Source organism: Heterodontus francisci, chromosome 43 (assembly GCF_036365525.1).
Source record: "Heterodontus francisci isolate sHetFra1 chromosome 43, sHetFra1.hap1, whole genome shotgun sequence".
Classification (NCBI taxonomy): Eukaryota; Metazoa; Chordata; class Chondrichthyes; order Heterodontiformes; family Heterodontidae; genus Heterodontus; species Heterodontus francisci.
In genome coordinates, this window is record NC_090413.1 from 28860283 (window position 1) to 28874989 (window position 14707).

A 14707-nucleotide genomic window follows, 5' to 3' on the forward strand; every position below is an offset into this window, starting at 1 on the left:
AACTGGTGATGCTGAATCTGTGAGTATCTAGTGCAGAACTCATAAATCTGTAGCAGTAAGATTAGTACAGTTGCTCTTACACAGATCTTACAACTGGAGTACACATGCCAGGTAAATTAAGATTTGCTTGTGTGCATCAATACTTTTTATCTTCTTTCAGAGGCCCAAATGAGACACAGAATCAGAAGCCTTAAGAAATCATTGAAAGAGCAAGGTTCCCAAGTACTTACAATGTTCCATAATCTTTTATAAAGGCAGAACGTGTCTGACACATTCCTCCCAAGAATTAAAATTTAGCTCGTTCACTTGTAACTACTCTGGAGGTCTCCAAAGCATCAAGTATGCTTACTACAACAACCCAAGGAACCAGCTTAAAAGCCACTGATCAGTGAAATTTGTCCATAGTTTCAGGCTCACTCAGATCCCTTTTGTGAATAGAAATCATAACTGCACACTAGAAAACCAAATGTAAGCATGCCTATAACAGAATCTTATTCAGCCGCTGAACAAGTGCAAACTTGATATAAAGACAGAAAGTGCTGGAAATACTCAGCAGGTGATACAGTCGTAGAGTTATACAGCACAGTAACAGGCCCTTCGGCCCACCGTGTCCGTGCCAGCCATCAAGCCTATCTATTCTAATCCCATTTTCCAGCACTTGGCCCGTAGCCTTCTATGCTATGGCATTTCAAGTGCCCATCTAAATACTTCTTAAATGTTGTGAGGGTTCCTGCCTCTACCACCCTTTCAGGCAGTGTGTTCCAGATTCCAACCACCGTCTGGATGAAAAATGTTTTCCTCAAATCCCCTCTAAACCTCCTGCTCCTTACCTTAAATCTATGCCCCCGGTTATTGTCAGCTCTGCTAAGAGAAAATGTTTCTTCCTATCTACCCTATCTATGCCCCTCATAATTTTGTATATCTTAATCAGGTCCCCCCTCAGCTTTCTCTGCTCTAAGGAAAACAACCCTAGCCTATCTAGTCTCTCTTCAATGCTCCAGCCCAGGCAACCTCCTGGTGAATCTCCTCTGCAGTTCTCCAGTGCAATCACATCCTTCCTATAGTGTGGTGACCAGAACTGTACACAGTACACCAGCTGTGGCCTAACTAGCGTTTTATACACCTCCATCATAACCTCCCCGCTCTTATATTCTGTGCCTCGGCTAATAAAGGCAATTATCCTCTATGCCTTCCTAACCACCTTATCTACCTGTGCTGCTGCCTTCAGTGATCTATGGACAAGTACACCAAGGTCCCTCTGACCCTCTGTACTTCCTAGGGTCCTACCACCCATTGTATATTCCCTTGCCTTGTTAGTCCTCCCAAAATGCATCACCTCACACTTCTCAGGATGAAATTCCATTTGCCACTGTTTCAGCCCATCTTGATCGTCCTGTAACCTAAGGCTTTCCTCCTCTCTATTTACGACACCACCAATCTTCGTGTCATCTGTGAACTTACTGATCATACCACCTATATTCACGTCTAAATCATTAATGTACACTACAAACAGCAAGGGTCCCAGCACCGATCCCTGCGGTACACCACTGGTCACAGGCTTCCATTCGCAAAAACAATCCTCGACCATCACCCTCTGCCTCCTGCCATTAAGCCAATTTTGGATCCAATTTGCCAAATTGCCCTGGATCCCATGGGCTCTTACCTTCTTCACCAATCTCCCATGCGGGACCGTATCAAAAGCCTTACTGAAGTCCATGTAGACTACATCAACTGCTTTATCCTCATATACACATCTAGTCACCTCCTCAAAAAATTCACTCAAGTTCGTTATTGATCTCCCCCAACAAAGCCATGCTGACTATCCCTGATTAATCCCTGCCTCTTGAAGTGGAGATTAATCCTGTCCCGCAGAATTTTTTCCAATAGTTTCCCTACCACTGATGTTAGACTCACTGGCCTGTAATTACCTGGTTTATCCCTGCTACCCTTCTTGAACAGTAATATCATATTCGCTGTCCTCCAGTCCTCTGGCACCTCTCCTGTGGCCAAAGAGGATTTGAAAATTTGTGTCAGAGCCCCTGCTATCTCCTCACATGCTTCACATAACAGCCTGGGATACATCTCATCTGGGCCTGGGGATTTATCCACTTTTATGCCCGCTAAAACAGCTAATACTTTCTCCCTTTCAATACTAATATGTTCAAGTATATCACAATCCCCCTCCCTGATCTCTACACCTACATCGTCCTTCTTCATAGTGAACACAGATGAAAAGTAATCATTTGAAACCTCACCTACACCCTCCAGCTCCACACACAGATTGCCACTTTGGTCCCTAATGGGCCCTACTCTTTCCCTGGTTATCCTCTTGCCCTTAATATAGTTATAAAATGCCTTAGGATTTTCCTTTATCTTGCCCGCCAATGTTCTTTCATGCCCCCTCTTCGCTCTCCTAATTACTTTAAGTACCCCCCTACACTTTCTCTACTCCTCTAGGGCCTCTGCTGTTTTTAGCCCCCTGAATCTGCCATCAGCCTCCTTTTTTTTCCCTTATGCAATCCTCTATATTCCTTGACATCCAGGGTTCCCTAGACTGGTTGGTCTACCCTTCACCTTTACGGGAACATGTTGACCCTGAACTCTCACTATTTCTTTTTTGAATGACTCCCACTGGTCTGATGTAGATTTCCCTACAAGTAGCTGTTCCCAGTCCACTTTAGCCAGATCCTGTTTTATCATATTGAAATCGGTCTTCCTCCAATTCAGTACCTTTATTTCGGTTCCATCTTTGTCCTTTTCCATAACTACCTTAAATCCTACAGAGTTATGGTCACTATCCCCGAAATGCTACCCCTCTGACACTTCTACCACTTGTCCGGCTTCTTCCCTAAGATTAGATCCAGTACCACCCCTTCTCTTGTAGGGCTTTCTACGTGCTGGCTCAAAAAGCTCTCTTGTATGCACTTTAAGAATTCTGTCCCCTTTAAGCCTTTTGCACTACGACTATCCCAGTTAATATTGGGGAATTTGAAATCCCCTACTATTATTACTCTATTATTTTTACACCTGTCTGAGATTTGCCTACATATCTGCTCCTCTATCTCTCCCTGACTATTTGGAGGCCTGTAGTACACTCCCAGCCAAGTGATTGCCCCCTTTTTGTTTGACCAGATGAAAGGTCACAGACCTGAAATGCTAACTCTGCTTCTGTCTCCACAGATGCTGCCTGACCTGCTGAGTATTTCCAGCATTTTCTGTTTTTATTTCAAATTTCCAGCATCTGCAGTATTTTGCTCTTATATAAGAGCAAACTTGATCCCTGTCGTGTGATTCATCATAATCACAGACCTGCACCAGGCTTTTGGCACTGTAAACCTGGCTGCTATGAGGTGTACCCTTCAAATTTACTTTATAATTATGAAAGGCTGGCCAATATTGCCAGCATGTCCTACACTGTGACTCAATGCACCAGTGTAGCTATATTCTCTGCAATGCAACAGTAGAATAATTCCTCTAAGTTTCTACTGTCAGTGACTAAAATGTTGGAGTGTTGAAATAGATTAAAGGTTTAGCTCATGATTCTAAGCCCAGCCAAGTGGTGCAGCTCATTGATCTACCAACATAATTTTCAGCCTTGATTCTGCTTCTTAACTAGTTTACTTAGCTCTGATTTTCAACTTCCTCTCGTCTTGCCTTCATTCTACATCTCTCCATTATGTGATTAGGTCTTTGCTGTGTGGGAGCATTTGTACCACAGTTCATTATCTTACCAATACACTGCTGGCGGGTCTAAAACAGACATTCTGCAGAGTCACCAGTAATCTCTATCACTAACTATTATCTCATTAGAAGAACTTTGACTTACTGTACACAACGACGACCCTTTTGTTCTCATTCAGTTTATTCTCCTCTGCTTGACACATCACAGAACACGGCACAGAGATATCCCATGACTCAACACTTGGGAAAAGGTCAGCTATCCATTTACTACCAGATTTTCGGATAGGATTTATCCCCGATTTATACTCCACCATAATTAATGGTTCAGAATCTGCACATGTTGTACTGCAGTTTGCTTTCAGAGAGTCTCCAAATTCCACTGCAGGGGGGTTTGTTTCGATCCGAACCTCAAATCCAACAACATTTGCTGCCAAGAAAACAAATCACAGTAAATACAGAGGTTTAGAATAGATTTGGTGTAGGGCGTGTTCAGTGTAACTCCCAGAGGTAACACAAAAACAAGCCTCTTTCAAAGTAGAACATATGGACCCGGATTTTGCAGTTGAAATAATCGTGAGGCTATCAGAGCCCAACATTATTAAAGAGTAAATCGGATAGCAGTCCACATACGTGCAGTTAAATGCAGAAATCAGAAAGTTACTCTGCTCCTCCAGAAACAGCAGTATCTCACCAAGAGATTGGGCATTCAAACACATGACAGTCATGAAGTTGAGGTACTTACTCACTGGATACCCACTAAGTTCTCCAGAAAAATTTAGGACTTATCCATTCCAGTGTAAGTGAATTTTTATCAGCCTTAATTAAAGAACCACTTGTGCACTGAAAATTAACTTTTACAAGTGTGTAATCTCATTCCTTTATATTTTAATTATTTAAAATAATTAAAGCTTTTAAATACATTTTTAAATGTTTTCTTACTCTTTTATCTCCTCTTAATCCAAACTTTCTTTCCCTCTAGTTTGTTTTCTGTACATGATTTGGCATCAAATTAAATATTCTAACTTAAACACTCTGATTCAGACTATGGCCGGAATTTTACGCCACTCCGGTGAGTGGGAGGGGGGAGGGGGTGGCGTAAGATGGAGCAGGGGGCTCTGGGAGACCTCCCTGACCTGCTCCCGCCTCCACCGCCACTTTACACACGGTGACGGCGCCAAAAAATGGCTCACCCGCCCCAGGCCTATCAAGGCCCTTAAGTGGCCACCTATCAGCCACTTAAAGGCCATCGCCTGCCTCCACGCAGATTTTACTCGTGGCAAGCGAGCGTCCTGGAGCCGGGAGAAGCTGCCTGACAAAAGCAGGTGGCTTCTCAGCGTCCCGAGGTGGCCCTCATGATCAGGCACCCTGTGCCTGATGAAGGGCCGTTCCTGCTACCCCAACTATCCCCAAGACCCAACACGCACTCACTTCCCCTCACTTGCCTCGCCGGGGCCCGACCGATTACCTCCGGCGAGGCAACCAAAACTTACCTTCCTTCCCGGCACCCCAGGCATCTTGTCTTCATGCTTGGCTGCAGTCCCAGCAGTGGCCACCGCTCCCATCGGTGCTGCTAAGACTAAGAGCTGCCAGCCTGCTGGTTAGCCGGCAGCTCTATTCGGCAGGACTTCCTACCTCAAGCGGGCGGAAGTCCCACCTCACACCAATTGAAGCCTGGGGACCCGCAAAATATGGATCAGATCCCCAGGCAAGGCAGAAGCCGGTTCACCACCGACTTTTCAGTTGGTGGCCGGCTCCCATCCGCCTAGGTTAAAATTCCGGCCTGTGTCTCACTGAGGATTCCTCAATATGATTGGTTAAGGAGACACACATTTGCTTGCCTTAATCACACAGCCCCCAGGATCTTTGTAGAGGACACTGTGCAGTTTTGGTTATCTGAAAACGTTAACTCTCAAAGGAAAAGCTGATAGAAAGTCTGTGGGCAAGTGTAAGTATAATGCATGACTAGTTCATCACCGAGAACAAAATCCTGACCATGTCTGCAGTTTATTTTTTCCCACTGTCCCTCTGCGAGTAGCAATATTGCAATATTGGGAATGATATTTGTAAAGCCTTAAAATATTAAAGCTTTCTCAGAGCTCATTATTTCACAGTTATTAGAATTCTCTCTCTTTACAGATATCAAATATTTTTAATCAAAAAATTTGATGCTATTTGGATTACATATTTTTCTATTCATTTATAATAAAATGAAAGTGGAATTACAGCCAAATTATGTGATTCATACTTCCATATTTTACTTATTCCTCCATAAAACTTTTCTCATAATCTTAAAAATTCTGGGCCCTGAATATCCATGGAGTTCTTCCACCATAACCCTGAGAGAAATGTTGTGAATGATAGTCTGCACCATTTCTCTGGATGACCTGCCAATCTCCTACTGGAGTAACCCCATTGCAAATCTCATTCACTGAACTCTTGCACATTTTATACCTTTATTTATGGCCTTAGCCTTTATTATAACATTGGCCCAGATTTTGCAGCAGTAATGATGGTGAAACAGTGTTCACTGTCATTATTCCTCTAAAACTGACAGCAACTTCTGGAGTCCACACGTGCAGTTAAATAAGGAAATCCAAAACTTGCTGTCTGATTCTGTGCTTCACCAAATAGTGCACTGTGAAAGTCCCTGCAGCAGAGCATGGCTACCCGACCCGAACCCGATGGGACCTGACAACATGTGTCGGGTTCGGGTCGGGTCGCACTTCCCGGTCTGGCCTTCAGGCTCGGGTTGTTTCGGGACAGGTCGTACACACGCTATTACCAATCGGTAAGTGGCTCCAATATTAATGTACTTTTTGAACTAGAAAGGTTGTTTAGCTACAGTTTTTTAAGCTTGTGCAGAAAAGCAACAAAGTGAAAAACTGAAGGTAGGTTAACTGATCGTCGGGTTGGGTCGGGCGTGGGAAAAAATGAAAGGACTCGGGCCAGCTCGGGGTCAGGGTCGGATGTGGTTCTGTTGCGCTCAGGTCAGGTTTCATTTGCAGAGCCGGCCTTCACTGCAGATGCCAGTTAGGAATCACTGAACTGATGAAAACTTTCCCTTTTACACCATTAGTCTTGCTGTAAAAAAAAACCCTTGAAAAAGTTGCACCTTGTTGAATGAGGTGTAACTGGGTTTTTAAACTATGTACTAACCTCAATAGTTTCACTGTACCTGAAAAACTAAGTTGTGGAATGTCAAATTCCTCCATTATGATATAAAAAAAAAAATCACATTTTTGAATTTTTAAAAGTTCATGATAGTTCAGTCTCTACCTTAATCCCATTTACTTTGCTCTCTAAAATGTTAAAGTGAAATATTGTGCTTTTTTTTTTTAATTCCTGGTTTGCTGTCTGTGGAATATTTTAGTGAGATTAACTGCATACCCTATCTGATGACATCACTGTTGCTAGATACTTGGAAATCCCCTGGACTTGCCTAGATGCAAACTGACATGGGGAAAGGGGAAATTCACATGACAGAGATTGTTAGATTTTTGTGGACAGCTTTCTTCGAGGTCAATGGTGAACGCCGTCACTTGGCCACTAACTGCAAAATCCAAGTCATGACATCTAACCTTCTCATAGCCGCTATGAAATCACCAACTTCTTTGTTATCAGTAGTTTCTACTGGAGTGTTAAATACTGAAGGACAATTCTGTGCATAAAAACTAGGTATTCTCCTCATAACAGAAAATGACTTGCTCAATTACAACCAGGTACCAGGAACTTGGATGACAAAACTGTCAAACACCCTCCATTCATAAGATCATAAGAACTAGGAGCAGGAGTAGGCCATCCGGCCCCTCGAGCCTGCTCCGCCATTCAATAAGATCATGGCTGATCTTTTCGTGGACTCAGATCCACTTACCCGCGCTCCCACAGTATCCCTTAATTCCTTTATTGTTCAAAAAGATATCTACCTTAGCTTTAAAGACGTTTACTGAAGAAGCGTCAACTACTTCACTGGGCAAGGAATTCCATAGATTAACAACCCTCTGGGTGAAGAAGTTCCTTCTTAATTCAGTCCTAAATCTGCTCCCTCTAATCTTGAGGCTATGCCCTCTGTCCTAGCTTCACCTGCCAGTGGAAACATCCTCTCTACTTGTATCTTATCTATTCCCTTCATAATTTTACATGTTTCTATAAGATCCCCCCTCATTCTTCTGAACTCCAATGAATATAATCCCAATCTACTCAGTCTCTCCTCATAAGCCAACCCCCTCAACTCCGGAATCAACCTAGTGAACCTCCTCTGCACCCTCTCCAGTGCCAGTATATCCTTTCTCAAGTGAGGAGACCAAAACTGCACACAGTACTCCAGGTGCGGCCTCACCAGTACCTTATACAGCTGCAACATAACCTCTCTGCTTTTAAACTCAATCCCTTTAGCAATGAAGGACAAAATTCCATTTGCCTTCTGAATGACTTGCTGTACCTGCAGACCAACCTTCTGCGATTCATGCACAAGGACACCTAGGTCCCTCTGCATAGCAGCATGCTGCAACTTTTTACCATTCAAGTAATAATCCTTTTTCCTGTTACTCCTACCGAAATGAATTACTTCACATTTACTAACATTGTATTCCATCTGCTAGACCTTTGCCCACTCACTCAATGTATCTATGTTTCTCTGCAAAGTTTCAGAGTCATCTGCACACTTTGCTCTGCCACTCATCTTAGTGTCATCTGCAAACTTTGACACCCTACACGTGGTCCCCAACTCCAAATCATCTATATAAATTGTAAATAATTGTGGTCCCAACACCGATCCCTGAGGCACACCACTAGTGACTGATTGCCAACCAGAATAGCACTCATTTATCCCACTCTCTGCTTCCTGTTAGTCAACCAATCCTCTATCCATGCTAATACTTTACCCCTGACGCCATGCATCCTTATCTTATGCAGCAGCCTCTTGTGCAGCACCTTGTCGAAGGCCTTTTGGAAATCTAGGTACACCACATCCACTGAGTCCCCATTGTCCACCTTGCCCGTAATGTCATCATAGACTTCCAAAAGATTGTCAAGCATAACCTGCCCTTCATGAACCCATGCTGCGTCTGCCCAACGGGACAATTTCTATCGAGATGCCCTGCTATTTCTTCCTTGATAATAGACTCAAGCATCTTCCCCACTACAGAGGTTAAGCTAACTGGTCTATAATTCCCCATCTTTTGTCTACCTCCCTTTTTAAACAGTGGCGTCACATCTGCTGTTTTCCAATCTGCTGGGACTACCCCAGAGTCCAGCGAATTTTGGAAAATTCAACTTGCTTTTACTGGAGGGTGACTTTCAGCCCCCAAATCCGACACCGTCTGTTGGTGCCCCCAACTGAAGCAAAGCGCCCAGCCCCAAACCCACTCAAAGCAAGTTATAAAGAGTTTCCCATTCTGCGTCCATCACAGTTTCCCCTTTATTGAAGAGCTGCAGCCTGCTGGGTTTTATGCTCCCCGGCCAACTGTGAGAGAGCTAAACTTTCAGGATAAACTTTTCATGCCGTTAATTTACTGAAATTAGGGGATGAAACCTTGTTGCAAAAGCGACAGGGCGCGGGTTATCGTGTACGTGGGGGCGGAGGAATAAGATCTAATGCTGTCTGCATACTGCACGTTTGAACGATACCAACACTAACTGCCTATGGTGCAAACACCAATTCGAAAAGCTCTCCGTTTCAGCTGACTGAAGAAAGGCGGAGTACAGCGTGAATATTTCTCGATGGGAATAAAGTGAGCAGAAGGGCAGGTCAGTGTAATCATCCTAAACTCTTACTTCACGGCGTTGTGGCTTCCTTTGGTCGGATAAAGTGAACAGGGGCTTTCTGTCAGTGGGAAAGAATATGTAACCCATCTTACATTTATTATTACAAAGCACAATAAACATTGGAGAGAATGTGGACTCATTTAGCATAAGGTAAAATAGGCGTGCGTCGGAGCAACATTTAAATATAAAATTAATCCTAAAGTGAAATAGATCCTCTCTTCGCTCCTTTAAGAACAAACCAGAAACACGCACAATATTCTAGTTTCTGATGTTAATGAATAGCTAATTAAATGGCACAAAAGTCAATAACCAATTACAAAACAAACCCACAAGATAAAACTTCCAGATATAAACATCTAACTACACATTCCAAATACAGTACGAATTTACTCAATAAATACTATCTATATATTTAAATAGTTTTTACCTACTTGTGATACTGAAAGTCAGGGTGAAGAAGTAAATATATTCATCGGGTGAAGTGATCCTGAAGCCCATGACTCTGAGTTTGGGATTCTGCAGAATGCTGACTGTGTAGGGGTTGGAATCTGTGCTCGCTCTGAGCAATTCGGCTCAATGTTAATGAGAGTGACCTGTGTCCTTTCCCGGAAACTATTTGGGAACTGAGTTCAGAGAATCCAGAACTAACAATTCCATCGTCTCACATTAACATTTGATACATTGCCAGACTACTTAAAACGAATGTAGGACATTTCAATATTTTCAGGGAACACAGCAAAAATGTTCAAAACATAAAATCTATATGTTAAATGACGAATGCTGAGAAGAAAGTAAAAGGTGTATTACGTTTTGAGGAGAGATGATGGCGTAGTGGTAATATCACTGAACTAGTAATCCAGAGGCCCAGGCTAATGTCCTGGGGAGAGGGGTTCAAATCCCACTGTGGCAGCTTTTTAAAATTTGTTCAAGGGATGTGGGCATCACTGGCTAGGACAGCAGTTATTGCCCATCTCTAATTGCCCTTGAGAAGGTGGTGGTGAGCTGCCTTCTTGAACCGCTGCAGTCCATGTGGGATAGGTACACCCACAGTGCTGTTAGGAAGGGAGTTCCAGGATTTTAACCCAGCGACAGTGAAGAAATGGTGATATAGTTCCAAGTCAGGATGGTGCGTGTCTTGGGCGGCGCAGTGGTTAGCACCGCAGCCTCACAGCTCCAGCGACCCGGATTAAGTTCTGGGTACTGCCTGTGCGGAGTTTGCAAGTTCTCCCTGTGACTGTGTGGGTTTCCTCCCGGTGCTCCGGTTTCCTCCCACATGTTAAAGACTTGCAGGTTAATAGGTAAATTGGCCGTTGTAAAAATTGCCCCTAGTGTAGGTAGGTGGTAGAAGAATTGAGGGAAAGTGGGGATGTGAGAGGGAAAAAATGGGATTAATGTAGGATTAGTATAAATGGGTGGTTGATGGTCGGTGTGGACTCATTGGCCGAAGGGCCTGTTTCAGTGCTGTATCTCTCTATGACACTCTGTGACTTGGAGGGGAACTTGTAGCTGGTGGTGTTCCCATGCATTTGCTGCCCTTGTCCTTCCTGGGTTTGGAAGGTGCTGTCTGAGGAGCTTTGGTGCATTGCTGCAGTGCATCTTGTAGATGGTACACACTGCTGCCACTATGCGTCGGTGATGGAGGGAGTGAATGTTTGTAGATGGGGTGCCATTCAAGCGGGCTGCTTTGTCCTGGGTGGTGTCAAGCTTCTTGAGTGATGGAGCTGCACCAATCCAGGCAAGTGGAGAGTATTCCATCACACTCCTGACTTGTGCCTTGTAGATGGTGGACAGGCTTTGGGGAGTCAGGAAGTGAGTTACTCGCCTCAGGATTCCCAGCCTCTGACCTGCTCTTGTAGCCATGGTATTTATGTGGCTGGTCCGGTTCAGTCATAAAAACTCATCTGGGTCAATGATGCCCTTTAGGGAAGGAAATTCACTATCCTACATGTGACTCCAGATTCACAGTAATGTCGTTGACTCTTAACTGCCCTCTGAAATGGCCTGGCAAGCCATTCAGTTGTCAAGGGCAATTAGGGATGGGCAACAAATGCCAGCGATGCCCACATCCCATGAAAGGGGAAAAAATATTTTGAGGGTTTTGCTTCTATTCACACACAATTCCTCACTGAGGGCTTAACTCAGAGAAAGAAATGGCTTCAATTATTGCCTCATGCCCAATCACTCATTGTGCTTACCTACTCACGCCTGGTTACCCATTGCTTGTGTCAATGGCAAAATAAAGTTTAGCCACTGGGATTGTTAAAACCCAGAGTTTATTTTCAGTAGGGTTTGTTTATAGTGGTTATGCTGTAGTTACATTGTTGAATACACTTGAGGGAGCAGTTGCTCTGGAGCAGCAGGAACAGTCCTGAAAATCAGGAAATGGCAGACTAGCTAAATAATTTGTATCATGCTTCACAGTAGAGGCCTGCTCAGGTCGGGAAAAAGGAACCCGTCCCGAACCCGACCGAACCACAGCGGACCTGAGCCCCACCTGGCCCGAGTCCCTCTGATTTTGCCCCGAGCCTGACCCAACCCGAATCCCCCCTGACTCGACCCGACCTGAGCCTGACCCGACCATCTTTCCGACTCGGAACCTCCAAGAAGCTGCAGCGCATGCACGATGACGTCATAGTGACGCCACTCGCTCACTGCACAGACTCAGTTTCGTCCCAGACTCCCAGCTCAGGAAAGTTTTTTAATTTCAATACTTACCAGCAGAGCACTTACCATGTGTGTCCGGCCCAACCTGACCCAACGCGACCTGGACGCGGCCCGACCCAACCCAATCCGAGCCCGAAAGCCATCCCCTGAAGATGGGCCCGATCCGAACCGAACCTGACACATGTCATTGGGTCCCGTCGGGTTCGGGTCAGGTAGCAAGCCTCTACTTCACAGTAGAGGATCAGCATAAAATACCAGAGATACAATGAAAAATAAAAATAAAATCAAGAGGAGGAACTTACTGAAAATCATGATAGATAGATCTCAAGGACCTAATGGTTTCCACTCTAGAGTGTTAAACGAGGAAATTGTAGATGCTCTAGTCATGATCCTCCAAAACTCTCTCCATTAAGGAATTATCCCCTTGGATTGGAAATTTGCCAATGTCACTCCATTATGTAAGCGCGATAGAAGGAAAGTAGCAAATTACAGGTTATTGGTTTAATGACTGTTGCGGGGAAGTTACTTTAATTTGTTTTTAGGGCAGAGTGACTGAGCATTTGGACAAATTTGAGCTGATCAGTGAGAGCCAGCATTGGCTTGGAAAGGGTAAGTCATGTCTAATGAACCTAGATCAAATTCTTGAGGAGGTAACTAATGTGGTAGATAAGGGAGTTTATGAATGTTATTTATATGCATTTCCAGAAGGCATTCAATAAGCTTTCACATAAGGGACTGTTAACAAAAATGAGAGTGCATGGAATTGGAGACAACCTATTGATATGGGTTGGCAATTAGTTAGGAAGTAGGAGACAGGGATTAGGGATATCTATTCAAATTGGCTGGATGTGTCAAGTGGTTTTCCCCAGGGATTTGTACTGGTGCCTCAGTTTTTCACTGTATTTAGAATTGACATGATGAAAGAATAGGGAACTGTATATCTAAGGTTGCTGATGACACCAAGTTAGGTTGCATTGTAAAGAGTGGAGACAGAAGCAAGAAGTTGCAAAGGGACATTAATAGATTAAGTGAGTGGACAAAACTGTGGCAAATGGAGTTCAATGTGGGAAAGTGTGAAATCATCCACTTTGGACCTAAGATGGATCAAAGTATTTTCTAAATTTTGATAAGCTAGGAACTGTGAAGGAGCAGTGAGATTTAGGAGTCTTAGTACATAAATCATTAAAAGCTAGTGGACAGGTACAAAAGTACTTTAAAAGGCTAATGGAATGTTGGCCCTTATCTCAAGTGGTTGGAATAAAAAGGAGTGGAAGTTATATAACAGCTCTGGTTAGACCCCATTTAGAAAACTGTGTTAATTTCTGACTGCCATATCTCCGGAAGGATATATTGACCTTGGAGTACCAGGGCTAAAAGGGTTAAATTATGAGGACAGTTGCACAGACTCAGCTTGTATTTCCTTAAGTATAGAAGATTAAGGAGTGATCTAATTGACATAATTAAGATAATTGAGGAAGAGAATTCCAAAGACTCACAACCCTCTGCGAGAAAAATTTCTCTTCATCTCTGTCTTAAATGGGTGACCTCTTATTTTTAAACAGTGACCTTAGTTCTAGATTCTCCCACATCCACCCTGTCAAGACCCCTCAGGATCTTATATGTTTCAATCAAGTTGCCTCTTACTCTTCTAAACTGCAGCAGGTACAAGCCTAGCCAGTTCAATCTTTCCTCGTAAGACAGCTCGCCCATTCCAGGTATTAGTCTAGTAAACCTTTTCTGTACTGCCTCCAATGCATTTACATTCTTCCTTAAATAAGGAGACCAGTACTGTACACAGTACCCCAGATGTGGTCTCACCAATGCCCTGTATCGATGAAGTATAACCTCCCTACTTTTGTATTCAATTCCCCTCATGATAAACGATAATATTCTATTAGCTTTCCTAATTACATGCTGTACCTGCATGCTAACCTTTTGTGATTCATGCACTAGGACACCCAGATCCCTCTGTATCTCAGAGCTCTGCAATCTCTCACCATTTAGATAATATGCTTCTTTTTTATTCTTCCTGCCAAAGTGGACAATTTCACACTTTTCCACATTATACTCCATTTGCTAGGTCTTTGCCCACTCACTTAACCTATCTATATCCCTTTGAAGCCCCCTTATGTCCTCTTCACAAGTTACTTTCCTACCTATCTTTGTGTCATCAGCAAATTTAGCAACCATACCTTTGGTCCCTTCATCTAAGTCATTTATATAAATTGTAAGAAAGTTGAGGCCCCAGCACAGATCCCTGTGGCACAACACACATTACATCTTGCCAACCAGAAATGACCCATTTATGCCTACTGTCTGTTTTCTGTTAGCTAGCCAATCTTCTATCCATGCCAATATGTTACCCCCTACACATTGAGCTTTTATTTTCTGCAATAACTTTTGATGTGGCACCTTATCAAATTCCTTCTGGAAAATTAAAACTAACGCATCAACTATCTCACTCGCCACTTCTTTTAAGACCCTAGGATAAAGCTGGGATTTCTCCTGCTTTTTATGGATAGGACATACCTGGGCAATTTTCCACATTGTCGGGTGGATGCTAGTGTCATAGCTGCACCAGAATAAATTAGCTGCCATG

The 14707-nt window shown here is 43.5% G+C and overlaps 1 protein-coding gene across 2 annotated transcripts in view; it reads right to left on the reverse strand.

Moving 5' to 3' along the window:
* LOC137355794 (intercellular adhesion molecule 5-like) overlaps positions 1 to 10038 on the reverse strand; it is a 34563-nt gene extending 24525 nt beyond the window's left edge. The window contains exons 1-2 of one of the 2 annotated variants that reach the window (XM_068021313.1): positions 9876 to 10038; positions 3827 to 4108 (exon numbers count right to left, since the gene is read on the reverse strand). In XM_068021313.1, coding sequence (XP_067877414.1) covers positions 3827 to 4108; positions 9876 to 9942 — 349 coding nt within the window. In that variant the 5' untranslated portion in view covers positions 9943 to 10038. Of the gene's footprint in view, positions 1 to 3826; positions 4109 to 9871 lie in introns of both variants that reach the window. The other variant, XM_068021314.1, reaches the window with a different exon arrangement.
* Between the last annotated feature and the right edge of the window lie 4669 nt (positions 10039 to 14707).